The sequence below is a fragment of the Heterodontus francisci genome, chromosome 11 (assembly GCF_036365525.1).
Source record: "Heterodontus francisci isolate sHetFra1 chromosome 11, sHetFra1.hap1, whole genome shotgun sequence".
NCBI classification, from domain to species: Eukaryota; Metazoa; Chordata; class Chondrichthyes; order Heterodontiformes; family Heterodontidae; genus Heterodontus; species Heterodontus francisci.
Window position 1 is genome coordinate 96,511,881 of NC_090381.1, and position 25,138 is coordinate 96,537,018.

The window sequence follows — 25,138 nt, forward strand, 5'->3', positions numbered from 1 at the left end:
TCCAGTACAAATTCCGTCAGCCCTTCTCTTGTTAGCAAATTGGTAAGTGGATTAGGATCTCTGACCTATCTTTTGAATTTGTGATCCCTGTACACTATTGCGAGGCGAGAGTGTTTATAATTTGAGCTTTGCAACATATGTGCATGTGTGTGTGTATGTTTTTATGTTTGTCTAGTGTACTGTAAAGCTTCATGGACATGTGTTATCCTATATATATAGATGACCTACTGCTAAATATATAGCAAACTGAAGCATAACTTACAGTTCACCAAAAAAAGATACTTGTGATCAAAGTTGTACCACATCCGGAACAGCCATGCACTTTCGGCCTTGGTGCTATTTACCCCCTGCCCGCCATCAGCACTCTGGGGAGATAAAAACAAACATCCTCCTTTAAGAATGGGTTACTTCAGCACAACTGGAAGATGAACAGGATATTATCTCAACACAGGAGGAATGGAGAAGATCATATGACTGAAGTCTAGCAATGAATAAGCTTTCTCATTAGTATGTAAATTGCAACATCCATAGTTGTACTCTGTTTTCAGCTGTGGAACCAGAGGAAATGAACCCTGCAGAAAATCAGCAGACATTACAAAAATAAACCACGATATGCTGAACAAAGAGTATCCTATTATTTTCAACAAGAATATAAAGTATCTGTGGCACAAAAAGATTTTTTACAGTCCGTGGTCCTGATTTTAAAGGGGAGCTGATGCAGGCTTGGATAGAGTGCACACGAATCCTGAATTGGGGACGTGGATTAAATTCTCATCAAATTCTTCCAAGTCCCATCAGAACTGGCCAGATCCATTACTTGACTGGCGAGTGAGAGCGGGAACTGAGGCTGCAGCCGGCTGGCACCAGGGACTTGAGGGAATGGATCTATGGGGTAAGCATGGGGGTGTGGTTGTGGTTTCAAAACAGATGTCAGTGTGTGCAGGAGGAGGGGGGACTGGGGAAAGAAAGGCCTAAGGATTTCTTCCTGTTCCTCTGAGCAATCTTTTTTTTTTGATTGTCTTGGCCTCTTGCGGCCACCAGGGATGCTCGCCAGGTTTCCCCTGCACCACTCCCTGTCTCTGTGAAAATCACTGCACAGCACCAATGGCAGTGGTGCCTTTTACTTTTAAGTTAGGATCTTGCTTGCCTGTCGTGGCGGTTCGTTAAGATGTCACCAAACAGGAACAATGTGGCCTCGGGCAGGTAAGTAGTCTTGGCTTGATGTAACCCCTTCTGCGCATAATTCTCATGGGGTGAGGGGTTTAAAATAGATGCTTATGAATCTGTAGTGTGGAGAATGCTTCATGGATTAAACTTACACACATTCAAATGAACCTCCTGTGGGAATATTTGGGTTGAGTCTGCAAGTACTGGAGGGGGGGCAGGGTGGTGTGGGAGAATTTGGGAGAATTTAAGAGGTGCATGGTAAGAGTGCATAGAGGAAGGTGTGTTGTGTAATGGAGAGAACTTCAGGAGATCTGGGGTTAGCAGCACTGGCACAGTTGGGGTACAGAAGTGGCGCAGTTCCGAAGAAGGGTCACTGACCCGAAACGTTAACTCTGCTTCTCTTTCCACAGATGCTGCCAGACCTGCTGAGTGATTCCAGCATTTCTTGTTTTTGTTACAGAAGTGGCGCAGTGGTTAGCACCGCAGCCTCACAGCTCTAGCGACCCGGGTTCAATTCTGGGTACTGCCTGTGCAGAGTTTGCAAGTTCTCCCTGTGACCACGTGGGTTTCCTCCGGGTGCTCCGGTTTCCTCCCACAGCCACAGACTTGCAGGTTGATAGGTAAATTGGCCATTATAAATTGCCCCTAGTATAGGTAGGTGGTAGGGGAATATAGGGAAGCTGGGGATGTGGTAGGAATATGGGATTAGTATAAATGGGTGGTTGATGGTCGGCACAGACTCGGTGGGCCGAAGGGCCTGTTTCAGTGCTGTATCTCTAAATAAATAAAATAAGAAGTGAGTTGCAGTGTTGTGGCATGATGCAATAAAAATAAAAATGATGACATCCTATTCATCAAAAGTAAAATGAGATGCAGGCCTCCATCGTCAAACAGAAGCAACACAAATGAAGACTGAGATTTAACACTTTCTAAAGCAGAAAACTAAAAAATGTGGAGGAGGAAAGGGATTTGGGTGTCCAGGTACATAAATCATTAAAAGCTAGGCTCACAGCTACAAAAAAAATGAAAAAGGTTAATGAAATGATGTATTTTATCTCAAGAGAATTAGAATACAAAGGACAGAAGTTATGCTTTAGTTATAAGAAGCCTTGACAACCCCATCAGGATTATCATGTTCAGCTTTGGGCACCACCTCTCAGGAAAGAGAGGTAAATTATCAGGGGCCACAGATTTAAGGTGATTGGTAGAAGGATTAGAGGGGACATGAGGAAAAGCTTTTTCACACAGAGGGTGGTGGGTGTCTGGAATTCACTGCCAGGAATGGTGGGGGAGGCAGAAACCCTCAATTCTTTTAAAAGGTACCTGGGCATGTGGCTAAAGTGCTGTAATCTGCAAGGCTATGGACCAAGTGCTGGAAGGTGAGATTAGATTGGGCGGCTAGTTTTTTCGGCTGGCACAGACATGATGGGCTGAATGGCCTCCTTCTGTGCTGTAATTTTTCTATGGTTCTATGGAAAGATATATTGTCTATAGACAGTTTAGTTCAGATTTACCAAAATAATACAGGGCCTTAAAGGGTTAAATTATGAAGACAGATAGCATAAACTTGGGTTATATTCCATTAAAAAATTAAAACAAGGGGCATAATTCTAAAATTACAACTGGTCTATTCAGGAGTGGCATCAGAGTAGAGATAGTATAATGATAGAGATAGTAGAACTGTAGACCTGGCACAATGGTTTAAAACTTATCTTTGTACTCAAGAGGTTGCCAGTACAAAGGAGCTGGAAATGGAAAATGCCCATGAGCATTCACTCAGTTTCATCTGTGCACATGCTTGTAGCTCTCACTGAGAGTCAGATTAATCGGGGTTTTGTTCAGAGTTTTTTTGCTGAAGGCATTAACTCCTGGGTCACAGTTCCATCAATGCTGGTTGCCCTCTGGTATGTTATCTGAGTGGTTATATTTTTATGTGTGAGTCTTGACAGGGAGTACGGTGGAGTATCACAGGTGGACATGATCCTGACCTTACCCAACACCCATACACTGGGAGTTGCCAATGGGGTAACTAGAAAACGACCAGGAGCAGGAACACCAGCTGATTTGTCCTGCTCTAACCCAGCAGTGCGGAGGCACATTACTGCATCCGTATTATTGTTCCAATGAGCTAATTAAGTTAAAGCTGGAAATAAAACTTGCAGCCTTCTGATCTTTACATTTCAGTAACTCACCAAGCTATTGGAGGAGCTAGGTTAATATAATAACTAGAATACACACTACAGCCACACATGGGGACCCAATTTCAAATTTGTCAGTCTTGCTTGCCATTTGCACTTGGGCTTCTCCAGAAATATAAAAGTTTCAAGAGACTTGGCTGAATTTTCTGAGAAAGGGGATAAGGACGTTGGCTGGGGCGGTATTTTTTCTGCATTATTAAAGCATGACTTCGACTAGATTAACTTGACCCAGACACAATTGATTGACTTCCTCTCTAGTCCACAGGCTACAAACGGAAGCAGAAAGAATTCCCTCGACTGACATCAGGATGCTGTAACATCGTGGATCATGGTCACTGCATCAGTAATAACCATAATCCTTCCATACTACTACACCAATTGTGTATTACCCATTCAGTCAGTGTATGAATTTGTCAGAAATGGATTTTGTTTTTTTAAAGACAGCAATTTCTTTCTGGGAAAAGGTCAATTTGGAGATCAATGAAAGCTAGTTGAGCAACAAACAGAGGCGTAAACCTTATATTGTAAGTGCTTCCCCTACAGTAAGTTCATTTTGCTGAATGGTCAGGAAGACAGCATAATGTGAAGCGAAAATTGGACAGACCTTTGAGAGAGTGAACGATTGCAGGGTTTATAGTTTATTAATCGGGGTACGGATGGGCTGTACATTCTTTTGAGTTCCCATGCTCTCCTATGTTACTGTGTCTATTATTATCTCTAGAAAAAATGCAAGAGATGCAAGAATCTATTGGAGGAAGAGATGTGAGTCTTCAGTTGACGCTGCTTTGGTGGGAAGTGCTTAGGGCTCTTCCATACAGAGTCTTGTCCTGCCCTTAGTGGTGAAATTGGGAGCTTGACATGTAGGGAATTGTAATCACCAATTTCCCTGTTTGAGTTGTGAGCCCTACATCAGGTTGATTTCCGGGTCACAAACCTGGTTGTACATGTGACAAGACATCGGGCACGATCTTCCCAGACGAGATCAATTAAGAAGCGATCTCTGGGACTGCTGCCCAATTAGGGACAACGGGTGGCCTGAGGGCATGGACAGGTCAGAGCACCCGAAGTGAAGGGTGACTCACTGTGAATGCTGTGCATTGCTGAGGTGAATGGAGAAGGAGAGGGCGGCACAAGATGGAGGCACCATAATACTGATGGGACCAACAGCCAATTCCTCCCGCCCAGCACTATCTGGTGAATACGTTAGCAGGTGACAAACAAACAATTGCAAACCTTTGCCTGCAGATGTCCTGACAATCACCAATTTAGTCATTTAAAGTCACCACTGCATATGAATCTCATGGCATTCTGACCTCCCACTCTACTCTCACGTCCTGTGGGTAGAAGAGCTGCAGACACAGCAGGAATCCCATGCGCCACTGGCAAAATCCTGTAGCCTTCCAAAAATGCCCACTAACTGCTTCTACAGTTACCTTAATTGGCTTCCTGCCACTGCTGGGCGGGTTGCTGTCACTGCTCTGAAGCCACCTCCAGTAAAAGGACATGGCAAAAGTGTGAGTAGCTGGCCCGATGCATTTGTTTTGCCATTTTGCACCTGCACTCCTCCCAAACCTGCCTCCAAAGTGCTGGGAAAATTCCCACCAAGTCTCTGTGGCACAATACATTGGTTGCCAACATCCTATGCCAAAGCTCATTTATTTTCTCACCCAGTAAATTAAACTTTCTGGCACTATTAATTTGTTACAAACTAAAAGAAACCCCGGCTATGTCTATCTGAATATTTGCTGTATTATAAGATAACTATTTGGCAGAATTGTTCTTTTATATATACAATTAATTTGTTTGGAAACGTCATGCCACAATTAACGCGCTGGAAGCCATGACACCCAATACCTACCTAATCTGCTGCCCTCTCTTAATAAACTACCTTACAAAATGAAAAACAGTTATCTGCTAAAATCATATCTCATCTGAAACTCTGAAAGGGCTTTGCTCATGCACTGACACGATTATAAATTTATGAATCATCGCCTTCTCTTTGGTGTTAAATTATCATTATCATTATCAATTTTAAATGCTGAATGATTTCTGAATCTCTGCAGACATACTGCTGCGAGGGAAGAAGCAGCAGGGTGAAGGCTCTAATTTAACATCATACATTGGTCGGATAAACAGCTCCCAGACTATACATTTCAAGGGTCAAATTCTCAAGAAAGTTTGGTGGCCTTTTTTTCCAAAATGGATTTCAGAATCACAATAATCTCAATAGTACTGTGTGCAATAGTACTAGAATACTATTATACAATAAGCTTTATACTCTTGGGCCTGGATATTAAAGCCCTTTAAACAGGTGGGAGTGGGTCGGGGTGGGGAAGAGGAGTTAAAAATGTTAAAAATGGGGAACAATTCCCGAACCCACTGTGTATGCAACAGTTGCTGCTTTTAGGCTGGTGGGTTTGTGTCGTATGAGTGTCCTGCCCTATATTTAAATCAGACTCCCACAGTGTAATTGGGAGCCTGATTTAAATTAACTTGCACGTGGGTCTCCTTTAGTTTGGAAAAACCGGCAGTGGTCGGGAAACAGGAGCTCCTGGCGTGAGAATATCAGCTCCTTTTACAGCATTATTAGTGGGCCTGGAGAAGCAGGAGTGCTCCTCCAGCTTCCCCTCTGCCGAGCGCAGCCTCTCTCTTCCCCCTCCTACAATTGGCAACCTTCCTCCAATCCTTGATCACTCGCACCTTCTGCCTCCTTATTGCCTGGGTCCATTCCTGAGGGTGCCCAACTGTGGCTTTCCACAATTGGTTTTCCGGCTAGCCAGTCAACTGGTTTGGCTGCCAGACGATAAATGGGAGAAAAACAGTCCAATGAAGTCCAGCCATTAAATTTGGAAGGACCTCCGGTTCCCTGGCCTTGCTGGGATTTGCCTCACACTACTGTGCCGCCCCCTTACCCTCACCATAAATACTGGGGCCTGAGAATCTGACATGCAACATCACTTTCAATATCAAACATCACATGCGATGAAGATATTCCTGGGGTTGTTTGATTTTCCAATTGGATCACCCGAGTGTAACGAATATTGGGAATCAGGCAGGTCACAGTGCAGGCTTGTGAAGGAACCCACAGCAGTAGAGAAAATCTGGCCAGGTTTCGATACATGGCTGCACACTGACCCGAAAGACTTTTTGACATGAGCTGGGATCTTGTGTGCCTGGGCACAGACCCAGGAAAAGGTCCTCTACAAGCTATTTCAAAAATGTTTGATATGTTTTAATACATAGAGAACATCAATTGGATAGTACATAGGTAAGTCAGTGTTTTATACATACATATATAAATAAAACACAGGTGTTGCAAAGCAGTAATACAGACGGTATTATTATTTTGAATGGGTTGGTGTCTGTATTAAAGTGGCAAGCAAAACAATTTCACACAACTGCATTAAACATTCAGAGGCTAATATTCAAAGACCCTAATTTCAAATTGTGGGGTTCCATTATTGGCATATATATCCATAGTTATGAAACCAAGTTCATCACATTGGGTGTCTTTGTGGCCTATAGTTAATTCATCAACTTTATATATACTATATAACATCTTAGAGAAATAAATTTATTGCCAATTTTTCACAATGGTTGCATGACATGAACATAAGAAAATACCAAACACAAAACAAGATCTTTGGATGTATCTTTCCATCTATTGGGCACGGTTTTCTTTATTGCTCATTTACATAATATCCTGAGGAGAAGTTCTGCATAATTTCTCCCAAACAACCCCCAAATTTATAACTGACCCATTACCAACAAATATAATAACCTAGCAGAGTATATATTTTCATTCAACACTGACCAGCTGTTTTGCAATTATAATTCGATGGTCTCAGAAGCACAGAACCATCATATTCCCTGGAGTATTTGATTCCCTCTCTCTATATATTAGATTCCATAAACTTTCAATTGCATTCTCAACCAAACATTTGCCTGCTTTTTGGAAAGGATTCATCAACACAATACTAATCACTTTTGCTGGAACCTCTTCTGTAGACTGTTCAATGGGGCAAAAACACATTTCTTCCTGCTTGAGGCTCATTAATGTTTTACTGGTTTTCATCTAGCTCCATACTAACACTTAAAATTAAGTAGCCTCTTTGTGACTGGCATAATTTAACCATCCATTTATAGAATTACTGGCACGATAGAAAAAGTTGGAAACTTCGTACTGGAGATTTTTGGCCTGACACTGATGGTCCTTACTATTGTATTTATTTATTGAGCTGTTTTTATCTGGCATTATCAGCGGTATCAGCCTTGGCATAACCATGATGCCTGACTGCTGCAAGAGACAGAACAGGATCAAAGGGGATTGGTAAAATTAGCCACCAGTCCTGGGGCTCTATTAACATCAACCAGAGCTGCTTTTAACTTCCAAGTTTTATTTTAACCAGCCACCTCATTTTCTACATGGCTGACGTCCTCCGGTCTAGGACTGTGCTATTCTTAATAATGCATACTCAGAAAAGAAGAAACAGGTTGGAGATTATTGCAACAAAGAAATGTCCTTTGATGTAATGCAGCCTTTGCTTACTGCTTGGGCATAATTTTAACGGTCTAATTTCCAAAGGCAATTGTTATGTTTCTGTTTAAAAGAGCATAACCAAACAACGATCATTTCTGCATTTTAACCTGCTGATTACTGGGAGTAATGTGAATATGTTATATGGCTGTGGGGGAGATTTACCATTTACACGAACCTATTCATAACTACCTGGAGGAATTTCTAGTCTAAAGTCTGACAGATGCTTCAGGATGGGCAGAGAAGGGGTTGGGGAGGGGTGGAAGCTGGAAGTGCCAAAATCTTATTGTCAGGCAAACCTTCACCTGTCAAGACTGAGGCACACATTATTTCACCACATGACGATTAAAACATTAAAAATTGCAATCTCTGACTGGAAAGACATTTCCATAGTAACAGACCATGTTGAAACAATGGAGACTCTGCACGTTGCTCTCCAATACACAGAAGTGGACAGACTAGTTTCAGTCACATGGCTAGCTGGCTGGGGCAGAGAAATTTAAGCCTCCAACAAGAGATGTGACAAGGCTGTTCCATATAAGAAACTTCTTCTTTGGCCTCCTTGTCTCGAGAGACAATGGGTATGTGCCTAGAGGTGGTCAGTGGTTTGTGAAGCAGTGCCTGGAGTGGCTATAAAGGCCAATTCTAGTGAGACAGACTCTTCCACAGGTGCTGCAGATAAAATTGGTTGTCGGGGCTGTTACACAGTTGGCTCTCCCCTTGCGCTTCTGTCTTTTTTCCTGCCAACTGCTAAGTCTCTTTGACGCGACACTCTTTAGTCCCGCCTTTATGGCTGTCCGCCAGCTCTGGCGATCACTGGGAACTGACTCCCACAACTTGTAGTCAATGTCACAAGACTTCATGTCGTGTTTTCAGACGTCGTTAAAGCGGAGCCATGGACCGCCAGTGGGTCTGATACCAGTGATGAGCTCGCTATACAATGCATCCTTGGGGATCCTGCCATCTTCCATGTGGCTCACGTGGCCAAGCCATCTGAAGTACTGCTGGCTCAGTAGGGTGTATATGCTGGGGATGTTGGCCGCCTCGAGGACTTCTGCGTTGGAGATATGGTCCTGCCACCTGATGCCAAGGATTCTCCGGAGGCAGAGAAGATGGAATTAGTTGAGACGTCGTTCTTGGCTGACATATATTGTCCAGGCCTCGCTGCCATAGAGCAAGGTACTGAGGACACAGGCTTGAAACACTCGGACATTTTTGTTTCGTGTCAGTGCGCCATTTTCCCACACCCTCTTGGCCAGTCTGGACATAGCAGCGGACGTCTTTCCCATGCACTTATTGATGTCTGCATCGAGAGACAGGTTACTAGTGATAGTTGAGCCTAGGTAGGGGAACTCCAGAACCAGTTCCAGAGCATGGTCGCCGATATTGATGGATGGAGCATTTCTGACGTCCTGTCCCATGATGTTCGTTTTCTTGAGGCTGATGGTCAGGCCAAATTCATTGCAGGCAGCCACAATCCTGTCGATGAGTCTCTGCAGACACTCTTCTGTGTGGGATATTAATGCAGCATCGTCAGCAAAGAGGAGTTCCCTGATGAGGACCTTCCGTACTTTGGTCTTTGCTCTAGATGGGCAAGGTTGAACAACCTGCCACCTGATCTTGTGTGGAGGAAAATTCCTTCTTCAGAGGACTTGAACGCATGTGAGAGCAGCAGTGAGAAGAAGATCCCAAACAGTGTAGGTGCGAGAACACAGTCCTGTTTCACGCCACTCAGGATAGGAAAGGGGTCTGATGAGGCACCGCTATGCTGAATTGTGCCTTTCATATTGCCATGGAATAAGGTGATGATACTTAGTAGCTTTGGTGGACATCCGATCTTTGCTAGTAGTCTGAAGAGACCACGTCTGCTGACGAGGCCAAAGACTTTGGTGAGATCTATGAAAGCAACGTAGAGGAGCATCTGTTGTTTGCGGCATTTCTCCTGTAGCTGGCGAAGGGAGAACAACATGTCAATGGTGGATCTCTCTGCTCGAAAGCTGCACTGTGCCTCATGGTAGACACGCTCAGCCAGCTTCTGCAGTCTGTTTAAAACGACATAAGTGAAGACTTTCCCCACTATGCTGAGAAGGGAGATTCCATGGTAGTTGTTGCAGTCACCGCGGTCACCCTTGTTCTTATAGAGGGTGATGAGATTGGCACCGCGCATGTCCTGTGGTACTGCTCCCTCATCCCAGCACAGGCAAAGCAGTTCATGGAGTGCTGAGAGTATAGCAGGCTTGGCACTCTTGATTATTTCAGGGGTAACGCCATCCTTTCCAGGGGCTTTTCCACTGGCTAGAGAATCAATGGCATCACTGAGATGCGATTTTGTTGGCTGTACATCCAGCTCATCCATGATTAGCGGAGACTGGGCTGCATTGAGGGCGGTATCAGTGACAACGTTCTCCCTGGAGTACAGTTCTAGGTAGTGCTTCACCCAGCGGTCCATTTGCTTGCGTTGGTCAGCGATTGTGACCCGATTTAGACTTGAGGGGGGTGATCTTCTTGATGGTTGGCCCAAAAGCTCTCTTAATGCCATCATACATTCCTCTGATGTTTCCGGTGTTGGCGGCCAGCTGAATACGACTGCATAGGTGTTGCCAGTAGTCACCTGCACAGCTCCTGGCTGTTCTTTGTGCAGCGCTTAGAGTCATAGAGTCATAGTCATAGAGTCGTACAGCATAGAAACAGGCCCTTCGGCCCACCGCATCCATGCCGACCATAATGCCTAGCTATACTAATCCCACCTGCCTGCATTAATTCCATATCCCTCTATGCCTTGCTCATTCAAGTACCTGTCCAGATGCCTCTTAAATGTCGCTACTGTTCCTACCTCCACCACCTCCTCAGGCAGCTCATTCCAGATACCCACTATTTTTTGAGTGAAAAATTTACCCCTTTGATCCCCTTTAAACCTCCTCCCTCTCATCTGAAATATATGCCCTCTAGTTTTAGTCACCCCTACCATGAGAAACAGACTCTGGCTATCTACCCTATCTATGTCTCTCATAATTTTATATACCTCTATCATGTCCCCTCTCAGCCTCCTTCGCTCTTGGGAAAACAGACCCAGCCTATCCAATCTCTCTTTTTAACTCAAGCCCTCCAAACCAGGCAACATCCTTGTGAATCTTTTCTGCACCCTCTCTAGCTTAATCACATCTTTCCTGTAGTGCAGCGACCAGAACTGCACACAGTATTCCATATGCAGCCTAACCAATGTTGTGTACAACAGGAAGATGATGTCCCAACTCTTGTACTCAATGCCTCGGCCGATGAAGGCAAGCATGCCGTCCGCCTTCTTCACCACCCTGTCTCCCTGTGTTGCTACTTTCAGGGAACTATGTACTTGCACCCCAAGGACTCTCTGCTCAACAACACTTCCCAGGGCCCTGCCATTCACTGTATATGTCCTGCCCTGGGTTAACTTCCCAAAATGCATCACTTCACACTTGTCTGCATTAAATTCCATTTACCAATCCCTTGCCCACTTTCCCAGTTGATCTATATCCTGTTGTAACCTTAGACAACCTTCTTCACTGTCCACTATACCACCAATTTTGGTGTCATCTGCAAACTTACTAATCGTGCCCCCTACATTCACATCCAAGTCATTAATATATATAACAAACAACAGAGGGCCCAGCACCGATCCCTGCGGCACACCACTGGTCACCGGCCTCCAATCCGAAAAACAACCCTCCACTACCACCAAGCCAATTTTGTATCCAATTTGCTAGCTCACCCTGGATCCCATGTGTTCGAACCTTCTGGACCAGCCTACCAGGCGGGACCTTGTCAAAGGCCTTGCTAAAGTCCATGTAGACAACGTCAATCGCCCTGCCCTCGTCAATCCTCTTGGTCACCTCCTCGAAAAACTCAATCAAATTCGCGAGACATAATTTCCCACGCACAAAGCTATGCTGACTATCCCTAATCAGACCATGCCTTTCCAAATGCATATAAATCCTGTCTCTCAGAATCCCTTCCAATAACTTTCCCACCACTGATGTAAGGCTCACCGGCCTGTAGTTCCCTGGCTTATCCCTGCTGCCCTTCTTAAATAAAGGCACAACATTAGCTATCCTCCAGTCTTCCGGTACCTCACCCGTGCCTAACAATGATACAAAAATCTCTGCCAGGGCCCCAGCAATCTCCTCCCTTGCTTCCCATAGCATCCTAGGATACACCTGGTCAGGCCCTGAGGATTTATCCACCTTAATCCGCTTCCAAACCTCCAACACCTCCTCCTTTGTAATGTTGATATGCTCCAGGATATCACTGTTCCCTCCCTTGAGCTCACTAGCTTCCATGACCTTCTCCACGGTATATACGGACGAGAAATATTCATTTAAGACCTCGCCCATTTCCCTTGGCTCCACACATAGATTACTACATTGATCCTTCAGGGGACCTACTCTCTCCTTAGCTACCCTTTTACAGTAGCTTCTGGCTACTTTAAATGCTACGGATGTTAACTCGCTGGGGGCTTTCTTGTAGTTCAACAGTGCAGTGCGCTTAGCGGCTATGACAGGTTCCACCTCTTCAAAGTGAGATTGAAACCAGTCTGCATTCTGGTTCTCACGTTTGCCAAAGGTGGTCATTGCTGATTCATAGATGGCGTCTCTGATGTGGGGCCACTTCGTATCTGCATCCCCTGCAGGAGTGTTTTGAAGGGCTTTTTCAAGTGAATTTAGAAACTAATGTAACAGCTGTGGATAAGAAATTCTGTTAGTGTTAATTTGCGAGCGGCCCTTCTGCTTGGAGTGATGTAGCTTCTTTGGTTTGAGTCTAACTTTGCTGCACACCAGGGAGTGGTTGGTGCTGCGTGTGATTTGGACACTGTTTATAGAGGCTCACCTTGTGACGAAGAGGTCCAGCTGGTGCCAACGACATGATCTTGGGTGTCTCCATGAAACTTGGTGACAGGGTTTAGTATGAAAGAACGTGTTGGTGATGCAGAGGTTGTGATAGTTACACAACTCCAGCAGTCTCAGTCCATTCTCATTCATCCTTCCAATGCCATAGTGCCCAAGGCAGGAGGGCCATGAGTGATCGTCGTCCCCAACCCTGGCAGTAAAGTCCCCCAGCAGGAACAAATGTTCGGTATTGGGAATGCTACTAATGATATTATGGAGTTCCTCGTAGAACTGGTCTTTAACTTCAGGTGCGGAGCAGAGTATTGGAGCATAGATGCTGAGCAGGTGTACCGGACCAGAGGCGGTGAGCAGTCGGATGAACAGTATGCATTCCGAGCCATTTGAAGGTGGCTCTATCATGCTGAGCAAAGAGTTTCTGATGGTGAAGGAACTAGTCATATGACTAACCTGCTGAGCACCCTGGGAGCTTTTTGAATTTGAACTCCCAGACAAAGGGTTTTGAGGCAGAACACCGTACGCTCTCCTGGAACTAGAACACCTCCTGTCTGCCTGCCTGCCTCTCAGGGAACTGAAACCATTGAAGACACGTGAAGCTCAAAGAGAAAAAGGTTTGCCACGTGAACAAAGTTTTAAGACGATTACATAACCCCAATGAAACGCAAGAATATAACTTCAGTCAAGGACTACAGCGAGCTTGAGAAACAGTAACAAGATATTGCCTCCAACTGTTCTACTTATCTCTTCTCCTCTTTTCTGTCCCTATCTTGCACGTTTATATCATGCGTGCATGCTAGCGTGAGCGTATCATATATCCACAGGCGTGAACCGTTAAGTTTAAGGTTTCATAAATTTCATCCTCCTGCCCTAAACCAAAGAAAGCCTGTTTGTGCACAGTTCTTTTCCTGATAATTGGAAACTGTGAACACGGATTCACAAAACGGGGAGCTCAAAACATAGTGTCTTTAAAATTAAACCTGTTACAATAAGACCAGGTGAAGACAGCAAGAGATCCCTCCCCTTCCCCTCCACTGACACATTGCTCACCTGGTTGTAACATTATCTATACAGTAAATTTGACCTTCTGGATTGGTTCCCTATAATAGTATGAAATACATTAACAAGTATAAAAACTAAATAATGATGAGAAATAGGAAACGTTAATTGAAGGCAACAAATATGGGATAAGAAGGCAATAGAGAGATCGACAGTAGATAGCAGTAACAGGGATCCATTTTTTTAGCTAAATGTCAGTGGACGGGTTAGTTGGGTAGAAATGTATGGAATTAGACGTGTTGAGTGAATTCTTCACATTGGTCTTTGCCAATTATGACTGTGGTCATGCCTCAGATCCATTTACTTTGGCTCGATCAGAAATCTGCAAGGGATCAGTCTCCACAGCACACTCAAAACAAATAGCTATCAGGTACCTGCTACATATAGTATTCATCCCAGAATAGCAAGATAATGAGTGAGGAAATGGTGAGACTGTGAGTCATATTTTAGGAGTTCCAGGGTCTGTACCTGAAAGATGGAATGTTTTGATATTCAAAATGAGAGTGAAACATTAATCTGGAAAGTACGAATCAATTAGCCAAGAAGGGAAAATGATTTTGGAGCTTTGCAAAGGATGCCAGCAATATACAGTGAATCATAGAAATTATGACCTCCTTCGGTGCTTTTCAAACCACTGCCTGAATCAGGGCCCCAACTGAAGTAATCTACTCTAATCCTATTTCCCAAACCTTTCCTGTAACCTCTAATAGTCTTCCTTTGCAATTATATATTCAATTCCCTTTTAAAAGATGTTCCTGATTCTCCCTCATAGCTACTTATGGTAGAGCACTTTCATTTTCTAATAACTCTCTTCGTGTGAAAAAATGACCCAGAATTTGTGGGACTTTTGACTCTGAACTGTCAGCATTCACTGTCATTATCCTCCTGAGTCTGACTGCAACTTCAGGATTTTGCGCAAGTGCAGATTAACAGGGAAATCCTGAAGTTGTGGTTGGCCATTCACTGCTCCACCACAGGCTGCAATGTGGAGCAAACCCTGTCCCCCAAGCCCCCACTACCATCATTCCCTACCCCACCATGCCGACTTGGTGAGAACCTCCCCTGTTCCGCACTCATATCACTGTTAGAAACCCCATAAAAAGTTAAGCCTTGTTCAATGAGGTGTAACTGGGGTTTTAACGCTGATCTGCGTAACAACTACTGCTGAATAATCAATATGGCCCTGAAAAAATAATTTTATATTTATAGAATGTTGCTAAATGTCTTTATTATAAAAAAAATTACCAGATTTTTAAACTGGATATTTAGTTTATTCATGATATTTCAACTTCTACCTTATGCTTCAATCAACTGCATGTCGACAGAGTTAAAGTTCTTGCCACAGAGATCGCTAGATCCCCCAGAGAGTCTTTCTTCGAGGCTCGTAGCAAGTGACCTTACTTCGGAACTGATCAACAAATCCAGGCCAATTTTTAAATTTTTTTATTTCCCATTTCATTCTTCCCATGATAATACTTAGTCTATGATCCATTATTGCCAATTTGTTGACCTACAGGTAAAAAATCCTTTTTTTTTACTTTTTCAAAGCTTTTCTTAACTTTGAAAATCTCTATTAGATTACCCCTTGCTTTATTATTCAATGCCTTTTTGATAAAACTAATGATTCCATTTACAATTTTTTCCCCACATTGGCAATTTGGAAGATTTGTGTATCTGGAATCCTGTAGGTACACCCACAGTGCTGTTAGGAAGGGAGTTCCAGGTATTTGACCCAGAGACAGTGAAGGGATGATGATATAGTTCCAAGTCGGGATGGTATGTGGCTCGGAAGGGAACTTGTAGATGGCTGTGTTCCCACATATCTGCTGCCCTTGTCCTTCTAGGTGGTAGACGTCGTGGGTTTGGAAGGTGCTGGAGAAGGAGACTTGGCTAGTTGCTGCAGTGCATCTTGTAGATGGTACACACTGGTACCACTGCGTGTCGGTGATGGAGGGAGTGACTGTTTAAGGTGATGGATGGAGTGCCAATCAAGCAGGCTGTTTTGTCCTGGATGGTGTTGAGTTTTTTGAATATTATTGGAGCTGCACTCATCTAGGCAAGTGGAGAATATTCCATCACTGCCTGAATCAGTGCCTTGTAGATGGTGGACAGGCTTTGTGGAGTCAGGAGATGAGTTACACGCTGCAGAATCCCCAGCCTCTGACCTGCTCTTGTAGCCAAAGTATTTATATGGTTGGTCCAGTTAAGTTTTTGCTCAATCGTGGGGGATTCAGTGATGCTCGTGTATTATTGTTCTAAGCATAGCCCAAACTACAGAACCTCAGTGGACCAAACAATGTACATTTTGGTGAAGTTTGTGCCTTCAAAGTAAAGATTCAATGCTGGTGACTGGAACACTCATCCATTTTAGGCAGCCAGTTTCAACGTAAATCACCTGCACTCACATAACAATAAAAGGAATATGAATGAGTTAAACAGAGGACTAAAGAACAGCACATGAATTTGCATATGGATAACTGTAAGGCTGTGCACATTGCAAATGGGCATTGAAAACATAGGTCTGATGCTGACGAGTCCCTAAACTAAGATGGAAATAAAAGTATTTGGGTGTGATTATTCATTACTCACTGAAAGCGTCCAATCAATAAGAAGCCATTACCAAGGCTAATCAAGCATTAGTATGCACGTTAAGGATATCTGTTTGCAAGCAAAAATGTCTGCGTGCAAAAAAAATGTGCATTTCAGGAAGTAGTTGCAGATTGTCACTAATCACACCAAAAAATGCCCACAGTTGTGGTAAAGAAGATGATAGATCTAACAAATATATCATTGTTCTAAGTATGACCCAAATTACAGAAACCCAGTGTACCAAACAACATAGTTTTTGGTGAATTTTGTGCCTCCAAGGTAAAGATGTCAAAGCTGGTGAATGAAACACTGATCCATTTTAGGCAGCCAGTTTCAACAGAAATCACTTGCACTCACATAGCCATAGAAACAGACATTGTTCATTGTTTTTCATTTTCAATTTCTCAACTTGCTCAGCAGGTTGTCAACACAAATATATCCGTTGTTATTTTGATATGAGAGGGCATAAACAATAGGTTCACGAAAAAGGAGAGAAAGAAAGCAAGAGGGATCTTTTGTTTCACTCAACCCAGTGACGCCCATCACTAATAAGGTCACAAGCTTTTATCAAGCCAAATCTCTGATGAGTGGGGGCGTTTAAACATTCTCACAACAAAAAACAGTTAACTGATATTAACATTGAAATTTAAAGAATTTCAAAGCAAAGGAAGGTAAAGAAGGATCCTCAAACATTGGGAATTGGAAAATGAAACAAAATGACTGAAGCATGGGGCATATTTATAAGGAGTAAGTCAGCAACATAGAGAAAATGAGAGACGTTAATGGAAGAATTCTAGAATGCGTATATTCAAACTTTGGAAAATTATTCTTGTAGGAGCCACACTGTGTTCCAAATGCATGCACTTGGATGAGTTTAGAATTCAAAAAACGAGTATGCATATACCTTGGAATTATACATCAATTAATCTAACATCAATAGTGGGGAAATGTTCAAGACAATTATATAGGAAATACTCCTAAAAAACCTCATAAAACCTATTATATTTTTCCAGTTCTGATGAAGGGTCATTAACCTGAAACATTAACAGTGTTTCTCCACAGATGCTGCCAGACTTGCTGAGTATTTCCAGCATTTTCTGTTTTGATTTCACATTTCCAGTATCAGCAGTATTTTGCTTTTGTGTTACTGTTCTGAATGGTGTCAAGCTTCTAGAGTTGTTGTGGTGATATCCATCCAAACAATCTCACGCCTGACCTGATTGTTGATAATGGCTTCCCCATTTTAGCTTATGTTCAGTAGTGACATCCCCTCACCATCCCCCCCCCAAAGAAGTAAATGGCAGAGGAGTCGGTGATGCTGATGCCAAGGAAGTTCAGGAGAAAGAATTTTTTTTTCTTTTTTGAGATAGTCATTGCCTGCCACTTAAGTCGGAAGAGTTGTGAATGGAACTGAACAATATGGGCGAATTCCCCACCTCATAACAAAGGGACAGGCTTTGAGTGGCTTTGTTTCTCTGACAATGTACATGAACTTTTGCTTAACTGGATAGTCAGAAGGCTATTGATAAAGTTCCAAATGAGAGACTTTTAGAGATGGTCAACATTAATGGAATTAATATTTTGCTAACCAGATTGAAAATTGGCTTGGCAAATTAAATAGATGGTGAAAATGGAAATATTGTCTGCAGGGGGAGTTTGTGTTTGTTTAAATATTTAGATGGGCTGGAACCGCCCACCGGGTCTGGAAGCCATGCCCTTAATTGGCCTCGGGCAGGCCTGCTGCCCCCTTGAGGCAGGAAATCCCACCTCCAAGAGCTGCAACCAATCAGCGGTCTGGCAGCTCTTCAATCCTAGCAGTGCCGCTGGAGCAGCGGCCACTGATGGGACTGCACCCAGTCACAGAAGCAGCAATGGATGAGGCTCCGGAATTAAGTGTATTAGACCTCGCCGGGGCGGTGTCGGTCGAAAGGAAGTGGGGGGAGGTGCTCCAGCGCACAAGGTGCCTGATCAGGAGGCCGCACCCCCCATCCCCTCCCCCGAGACTGCAGGGAGGCTGCCAGGGTTTACCTGGTGGTCTCCCCATGTGGCAGAGGGCCCAACCACCATTGGTAAAATACAAGCAACGGCAGGAGGAAGCCCTTAAGTGGCAATTAATTGGCTACTTAAGGGCCTTAATCAGCCTGGGGTGGGTGGGCTGTTTTTCACCATCCCCGCCACTTGTAAAATGGCAACGGGGGCGGGAAGGCAATGGGAACGGCATCCCCACCTCCCAGTTCATCTTACGTGGCCCCCAAAACACCCTGCCCCGCCCACCCCCGCCTCCAGCCCGCTCTCACGGGGAACATGAAATTGCGGAAATGTTGTTTTATCTATGTAATAAAATGGAGGAGTGTACTTTGGCATTATTACACAATTTGCTAATAATGTCAAGCTATGTAGTCAAGTGACTAATGTCACAGAGTATTCAAAGGGATCTGGACTAATTATGTGAATAGGTTAAGGAATGGATTTTGGATTTGCCACAAATATAAAGTAATTTGAAATGTAGAAGGAAAAATAAAACATGTACATAATGAATGGGTTCCATTACGAATAGTAGAAAAGGGAAAGGATTTGGGTATGATTATTGACTACTTCCTGAAAATATGCAGTCATCACATATACAACTCATTGGAAGCAATATTGTGCACGAGTTTGGGTTTCCTTTGCTCAATGCACTGAATAAAAATAAGAGACGACTGCCCAGAATGACTCTATGGCTTGGGGCTCTAGAACGCAAAGTGAGACTCACAGTATCCAACTTGCTTTCATTGGAAAAAAGATTAAGTATCTGATTTAAGTCTTTAAAAATGTTACATATATATTAAAAATTTAATAAGAAATAGCCAGCATGGATTTAAAAAAGGAACATTTTGTCCCACAAGTGTCACCTATATAGTAATAAATTAATCAGAAACAGGCAATATGGATTTGCAAGAGTAAGATTCTGTCTGACCTCCTGGACATCTCTGAGGGAATCACCGTTCAAGCAGATGATGGAGTCTCACATGAAAGGCTCCTTATTAAATTAAAAACCATGGGAACCTAGTGTAGAACATGGGATTGGATGAGAAGTTGGTTACAAAAGTAGGAAACAGAAAGTAGTCATGAGAGGGAATTTTAATCTGGAGACGCATGGGGGTTTGGGTGCGGGGGAGGGATGAACACTGGGAAAAATGTGAGCACGTCAGGAAGCTGACTCCAACCCATTGACTTCCGCGCTTAACTAGAATGCTTCTTATGCGCAACTCCCTTGGGAGAGGCAGGCTGACTATTAACATATGCTAATTGCTCAATTGCAGCAATATTTCAACTGGCTTTCAAATTTAAAGGCGCATCCATGTGATTCAAACTCATGGCAATGCAGCACTAAATACTCAGTCCTCACAGCTGCTTTCTTAATGACTACTGGGAAAGGGTTTATTCACAGTAAAGGCTGGCTACCCAACTTGAACCCGTCAGGACCCGACGACATGTGTCGGGTTCGGGTCGGGTCGCACTTCCGGATCTGGCATTTGGGCTCAGGATGGGTCGGACATGCTCTATCACAACCTCAGGTAAGTGGCTCCAATGTTAATTTACTTTTTGGGCTTGAAAGGTTGTTATGTTAGTTATTTTAAGTTTGTGCAGATAAGCAACAAAGTGAAAAACGGAAGGTAGGTTAACTGCTGGTCTGGTCGGGTCAGGTCATTGTCATAGAGAGATACAGCACTGAAACAGGCCCTTCAACCCAACAAGTCCATGCTGACCATCAGCCACCCATTTATACTAATCCTACATTAATCCCATTTCCCTCTCACATCCCCACCTTCCCTCAATTCTCATACCACCTACCTACACTAGGGGAAATTTACAATGGCCAATTTACCTATTAACCTGCAAGTCTTTGGCATGTGGGAGGAAACCGGAGCACCTGCAGGAAACACACACAGTCACAGGGAGAACTTGCAAACTCCGCACAGGCAGTACCCAGAACCGATGCCGGGTCGCTGGAGCTGTGATGCCGCAGTGCTAACCACTGCGCCACTGTGCCACGGGAAAAAATGAAAGGACTCGGGCAGGGTCGGGCTTGGGTTTCATTTGCAGACCCAAGCCGGCCTTTAGTTCACAGCACTTTTGCTGAGAGTTTACTTTCCACACTTCGGAGGTTTTCTGAATTGCATCAAGATGGGTGGGGCTTTGGCTGCCTTAGATTGGACAAGGAGCAATATGATCAGCACACCAGCCGCAGCAATAGCAGCCTGCTGTTCAGAAACCTGTAACTGGATATCAGAGAGGGAAGCAGCAAATGGATGCATCTCGCAGGAGGCACTACCCGCAACACAGGGTGTACAGGCATAGGCTGAGTTTCCTTAATATGTCAGAACAGCAGTGCTTCAGAAGGCTCAGCTTGCCTGCGATGACATCAGTCAGAATGAGTGAGCGTTCGGGACTGCATCTCTGGTTGGTTTCTCACAGGTCCAGGGTCTATCGACTGCTCACACATGGTAATCCAGGCACCCCGAGATCAACCAGGAGTATTCGTCAACTGCAAGGGCTTCCACTCTATATTTATGTGCAACTGCTGTGTAACCACAAAAAGACTTTTTTGCAGGCATGCACAGGATTCCCAGGAAGCTGCCAAAATGCTTTTATCCTGGAAGAACACTTCAGTGGGCGTTGCTACGAATCAAGAGATACCCATTTCAAACTTGGCTGCTGACGTCGCTTAGAAATCCGACCACTAACTGAATGCCATATCACCACCAGAAGTGTAATTGAACAAGCCATCGGCATGCTGAAGATGTGCTTCAGGTGTCTAGACAGTTTGGGAGGCACCCTTCAGTACACATCAGGCAACATGTCCAGAAAGTGTCAGCTGTGGTTCAGTGGGTCGCATTCTTGCCTCTGTGTCAAAAAGTTGTGGGTTCAAGTCCCACTCCAGAGATTTGAGCACAAAAGTCTAATCTGACATTCCAGCGCAGTACTGAGGGAATGCTGCACTGTCGGAGACACCATCTTTTAGATGAGATATTAAACCAAGGCTCCATCTGCTCTCTCAGGTGGCGATAAAAGATCCCGTGGCACTCTTTCAAAGAAAAGCGAGGAAGTTATCCCCAATGGCCTGGGCAATATTAATCCCTCAATCAACATCATTAAAAAACAGATTATCTGCTCAAAATCACATTGCTGTTTGTGGGAGTTTTCTGTGGGCAAATTGGCTGCACATTTCCGACACTACAACAGTGACTATACTTCAAAAGTACTGCATTTAGCTGGAAAGCACTTGGGACATCCTGAGACTGTGAAAGGCTCCGTAGAAATGCAAGTCTTTTTATTAATGGTTGTGGTGTGTTGCACTCTGTACGGCATTGCGCAGCAGCGAGGTTTGAATTGTTTGGGGGGGTTGGGATGGGGGCGGGCCACAGAAACAGGAAAAGTGGCCATTGCATGTGCTTCTGACATTGGTCCACAGCTAAGTGAATGGGCGGAACAAAGTGCACAGTGCAGATCCTCTTTGGACAATTCCAAAGGAGGAGGAGGAGGAATTCAAGGAAAAGAGGAGGATGAATGTGATGAGGACAACGCACTCCCATCTGCTCACACTGCCGCTGGGATACCAGGGATGACCTTATTAATGCAACATTCACTTAGCTGTGGACCAATGTCAGAAGCACATGCAATGGCCACTTTTCCCGTTTCTGTGGCCTGCCCCCATCCCAACCCCCCCCAAACAATGCCACTAACACAAAGCAGCCCTGCAAGTAAGCAGCCATCCCTTGCACTTTCACCCATTGCTCCCCATCAGTTCATATCTTCCCATTCATCATCAAACAAGTTCTGTTGTTCACTACAGTCCCAGATGCCCCATTGCCCTAGCTGTGCCTTTCAGCAACTTACAGGGCTAAATTTTTTTTCGAGCTGATGGGTGCAGGAAAAAATTAACTAATTTCCCTTCTTCAGAAAGTTTATAAATGGTAAACATTTGTATACTTCACAATTTAGAATTTTAACTTGAAAATGGAAGAAACTATTTGACATTTGCATTTTCAACAGGCCAACTAGACCAAGCTTAACCAAAAGCTGCCTCAACAGTTGTTCTCTTCCTCACCCCACCCCCTCCCAGTTCACAGAGGCACTCTACATCCTCAGGACCCTGTTGAACAGAGACACTGCACCCTATTGAGACACATACCGCATCAAACCACACCCCCACCACCTGCTCCGATCCAGTTCCCACAGAGACACGCTCTCCCTCCAACCTTGCTAGATCATCCTGGCATTCTTCTCAATCCTTAATGCAATCTGGCACCCCTCTCCCTCCCACAGTTCAAGTTGTTCCCCCTCCAAAACTCACTTCAAGCTTCCAATCTTCTCCCTGCCCAATTGAAGATGACACAGCTCTTCCACCCAGTTAATGCTGTACTCTTCTTCCTCCTCCCTCCCCTCAGTTAATATTTGCAACTCTGTCCCCTTCTTCCTCCTACCCCTCTAGTTCAGTGTTATAATTTTGCTTTCCCCTCCATTCTCCACATCAGTTAATGGTGACCCTCTTCTTCCCTCTACATTCCTCTCAGGATTCCCCCAAAGCCCAGTTTCCAGCTTCTCCACTCTCCCTGCTTAAGGCAAGCTCCCAGCTTCTCCCCTGGTATAAGAAGAAATGAAGTAGCATGAGTGGAAAGTTGACTGATGTTTAGGAAACAAAGAATTTCTGGTTTTATAACGAGGGACATAAAGTACAAGGGTGGAGAGGTAATAATGAATTTATATAAAACAAATAACGTGCAATTTTGGGCATCCCATGATACAAGGGATGTGAAAGTCAGAGAAAATGTACAACATGGATTCACCAAGTTGATGCCAGAGATTAGAAATTATTGTTTTGAGGAGACAATTGAGATACAGGGATTATTTTCACTGGATCAGTAAAGGATAATAGGAGATTTAACACTTTAAAAAAAAATTTAAGAGCATTAATAAAGTGAATAGAGAGTGGACTTAGGTTTACTATTGGGGTGAGGTGAGCCCAATGGAGATAGTAGAATTGCAAATGGCATCTCATCATTGAAATACACTGAATGGGATAAAGTTGCTGTATTTGCACTGTAAATAAGAACTAAACCTGCCATAGAAAGTGTTGCCCATTTCAGTCTAAGTGCCCTTTTTCCAACATATGTGTTAATTACTGCCAAACAACTTCTCTTGGCACTGAAAATTAACTATTATTAGTGTGAAGTCTCATTCCTTGAGGTTTCCATTGATGTCGGAAATTTTATAAAAGTCAAATTTTAAAAATTTACATTTTCAACTTTTACTTTGTCTTTTTTTTTGCCCCTTTCTTAATCCAATCTTTCCCTTCCTCTCTGTAATTCTCTTTCTGCATCCGATTTGTCATTGAATTCACCCACTGTAATTTATACTATCCTGCTCAGTCCTTGCACCTGTTAATTTCATAATCCTTTAATCTCATTAGTCAAGGGGAGGCACAGTTGCTTGCCCTGTTCACTCAGATTCCAGAAACTCAGTTTTTCTCGCTACAGTGTTATCAGTTCACACTTTCAGTAACTTGTCATGCAAACAATTTAAAAACCTAAATGTGCAAGGGTAAGTCTAACTAATGGCAAACATCATTCGATTCACGCCTACAGCAAATTACGGCCCAGTATATTGAAAAACATTGGACTAGAAATTGGTCCGTGCAGTATTTTGGGCGCCGGAGTTACAACTTGTGAACTGTGCGCACCCCATTGCTGTGGAGGTAGACAGCACGCACATTTTGTGCTGTCTCCTCATTTAAATGATTGTAGCACTGAGTTGAGAGTGGCCCACATTGCTGGCTGGCTTAGCACTCAGCAGGAGGTCCAGCAGCAAACGCGGACGGCATGTGGTGCAGCCAGCCTGCTCTTCTTAAAGGCAGTCTGTCGCTCTTAAAGAGAAGATGCACTGAATTACAGGAGGCTGCTGCTGAATGCAAGTGCTGCAACTGTAAACAAGGAATATGGAACACCAGGATAGAGAGAGAGTTCCATGTTCATGAATGTGACACTGGAGGCCTTAGTGGTGGAGGTGGACCGGAATAGAGATGCCATGTTTCAGGAGGGGGTGGCGGAGGGGGGCAGGAGGACCACCCTTGGAAGGGAATGCAAACAGGTGGCCGGAAGATGGGCCCAGGGACCTGGCAGCAGTGCCACAAGATGTCTAATAACCTCATGCAGGTGGTCATCTTCACATGACTCCACAGCATCAGTGTCTCACGCTGCTCAATACGCTACAATGAGTGCTGTTGGAGGGCACAGAGTGTGAAGAAGGGAGTTTGGTAAGTGAGTAGATTTTAAGGGATAATCTCTCTCAAGTCTAGTTTATGTTTAGTTTACATTTAGCAATTAATTGAAATTTTTGTTCAAGAGGAAGTTAGGTTTCTTAGAGCTTAAGCAGGGGTATGCAAGCTCTAGGAATAGCTGTAGCTATTTAATTAGGTAGCTAGTTAAACTGGTTTCTGAACTCTAGCAGAGCTGACACAGCATTGTTTTCAGAGTATAAATTCAGGGGACTCTCAGTGCTGCTTGTCTGCAATGAGTGCTGTTGGAGGGCACAAAGTGTGAAGAAGGGAGTTTGGTAAGTGAGGGAGTTCGATAAGGAGGGGAACTATAAAGTAATTGCGAGCTAACCACTGCGCCACTATGATTCCAGCCAGCAGAGAGTTTTCTCCCTGATTCCCACTGACATCAGTTTTG

The 25,138-nt window shown here is 44.0% G+C and overlaps 1 protein-coding gene across 2 annotated transcripts in view; it reads right to left on the reverse strand.

Annotated features, from left to right (window-relative positions):
• LOC137375409 (sodium/hydrogen exchanger 9-like) overlaps positions 1–25,138 on the reverse strand; it is a 490,009-nt gene that overhangs the window by 67,740 nt on the left and 397,131 nt on the right. The window contains exon 14 of one of the 2 annotated variants that reach the window (XM_068042592.1): positions 283–365. In XM_068042592.1, the coding sequence (XP_067898693.1) occupies positions 283–365 (83 nt within the window). Of the gene's footprint in view, positions 1–262; positions 366–25,138 lie in introns of both variants that reach the window. The other variant, XM_068042593.1, reaches the window with a different exon arrangement.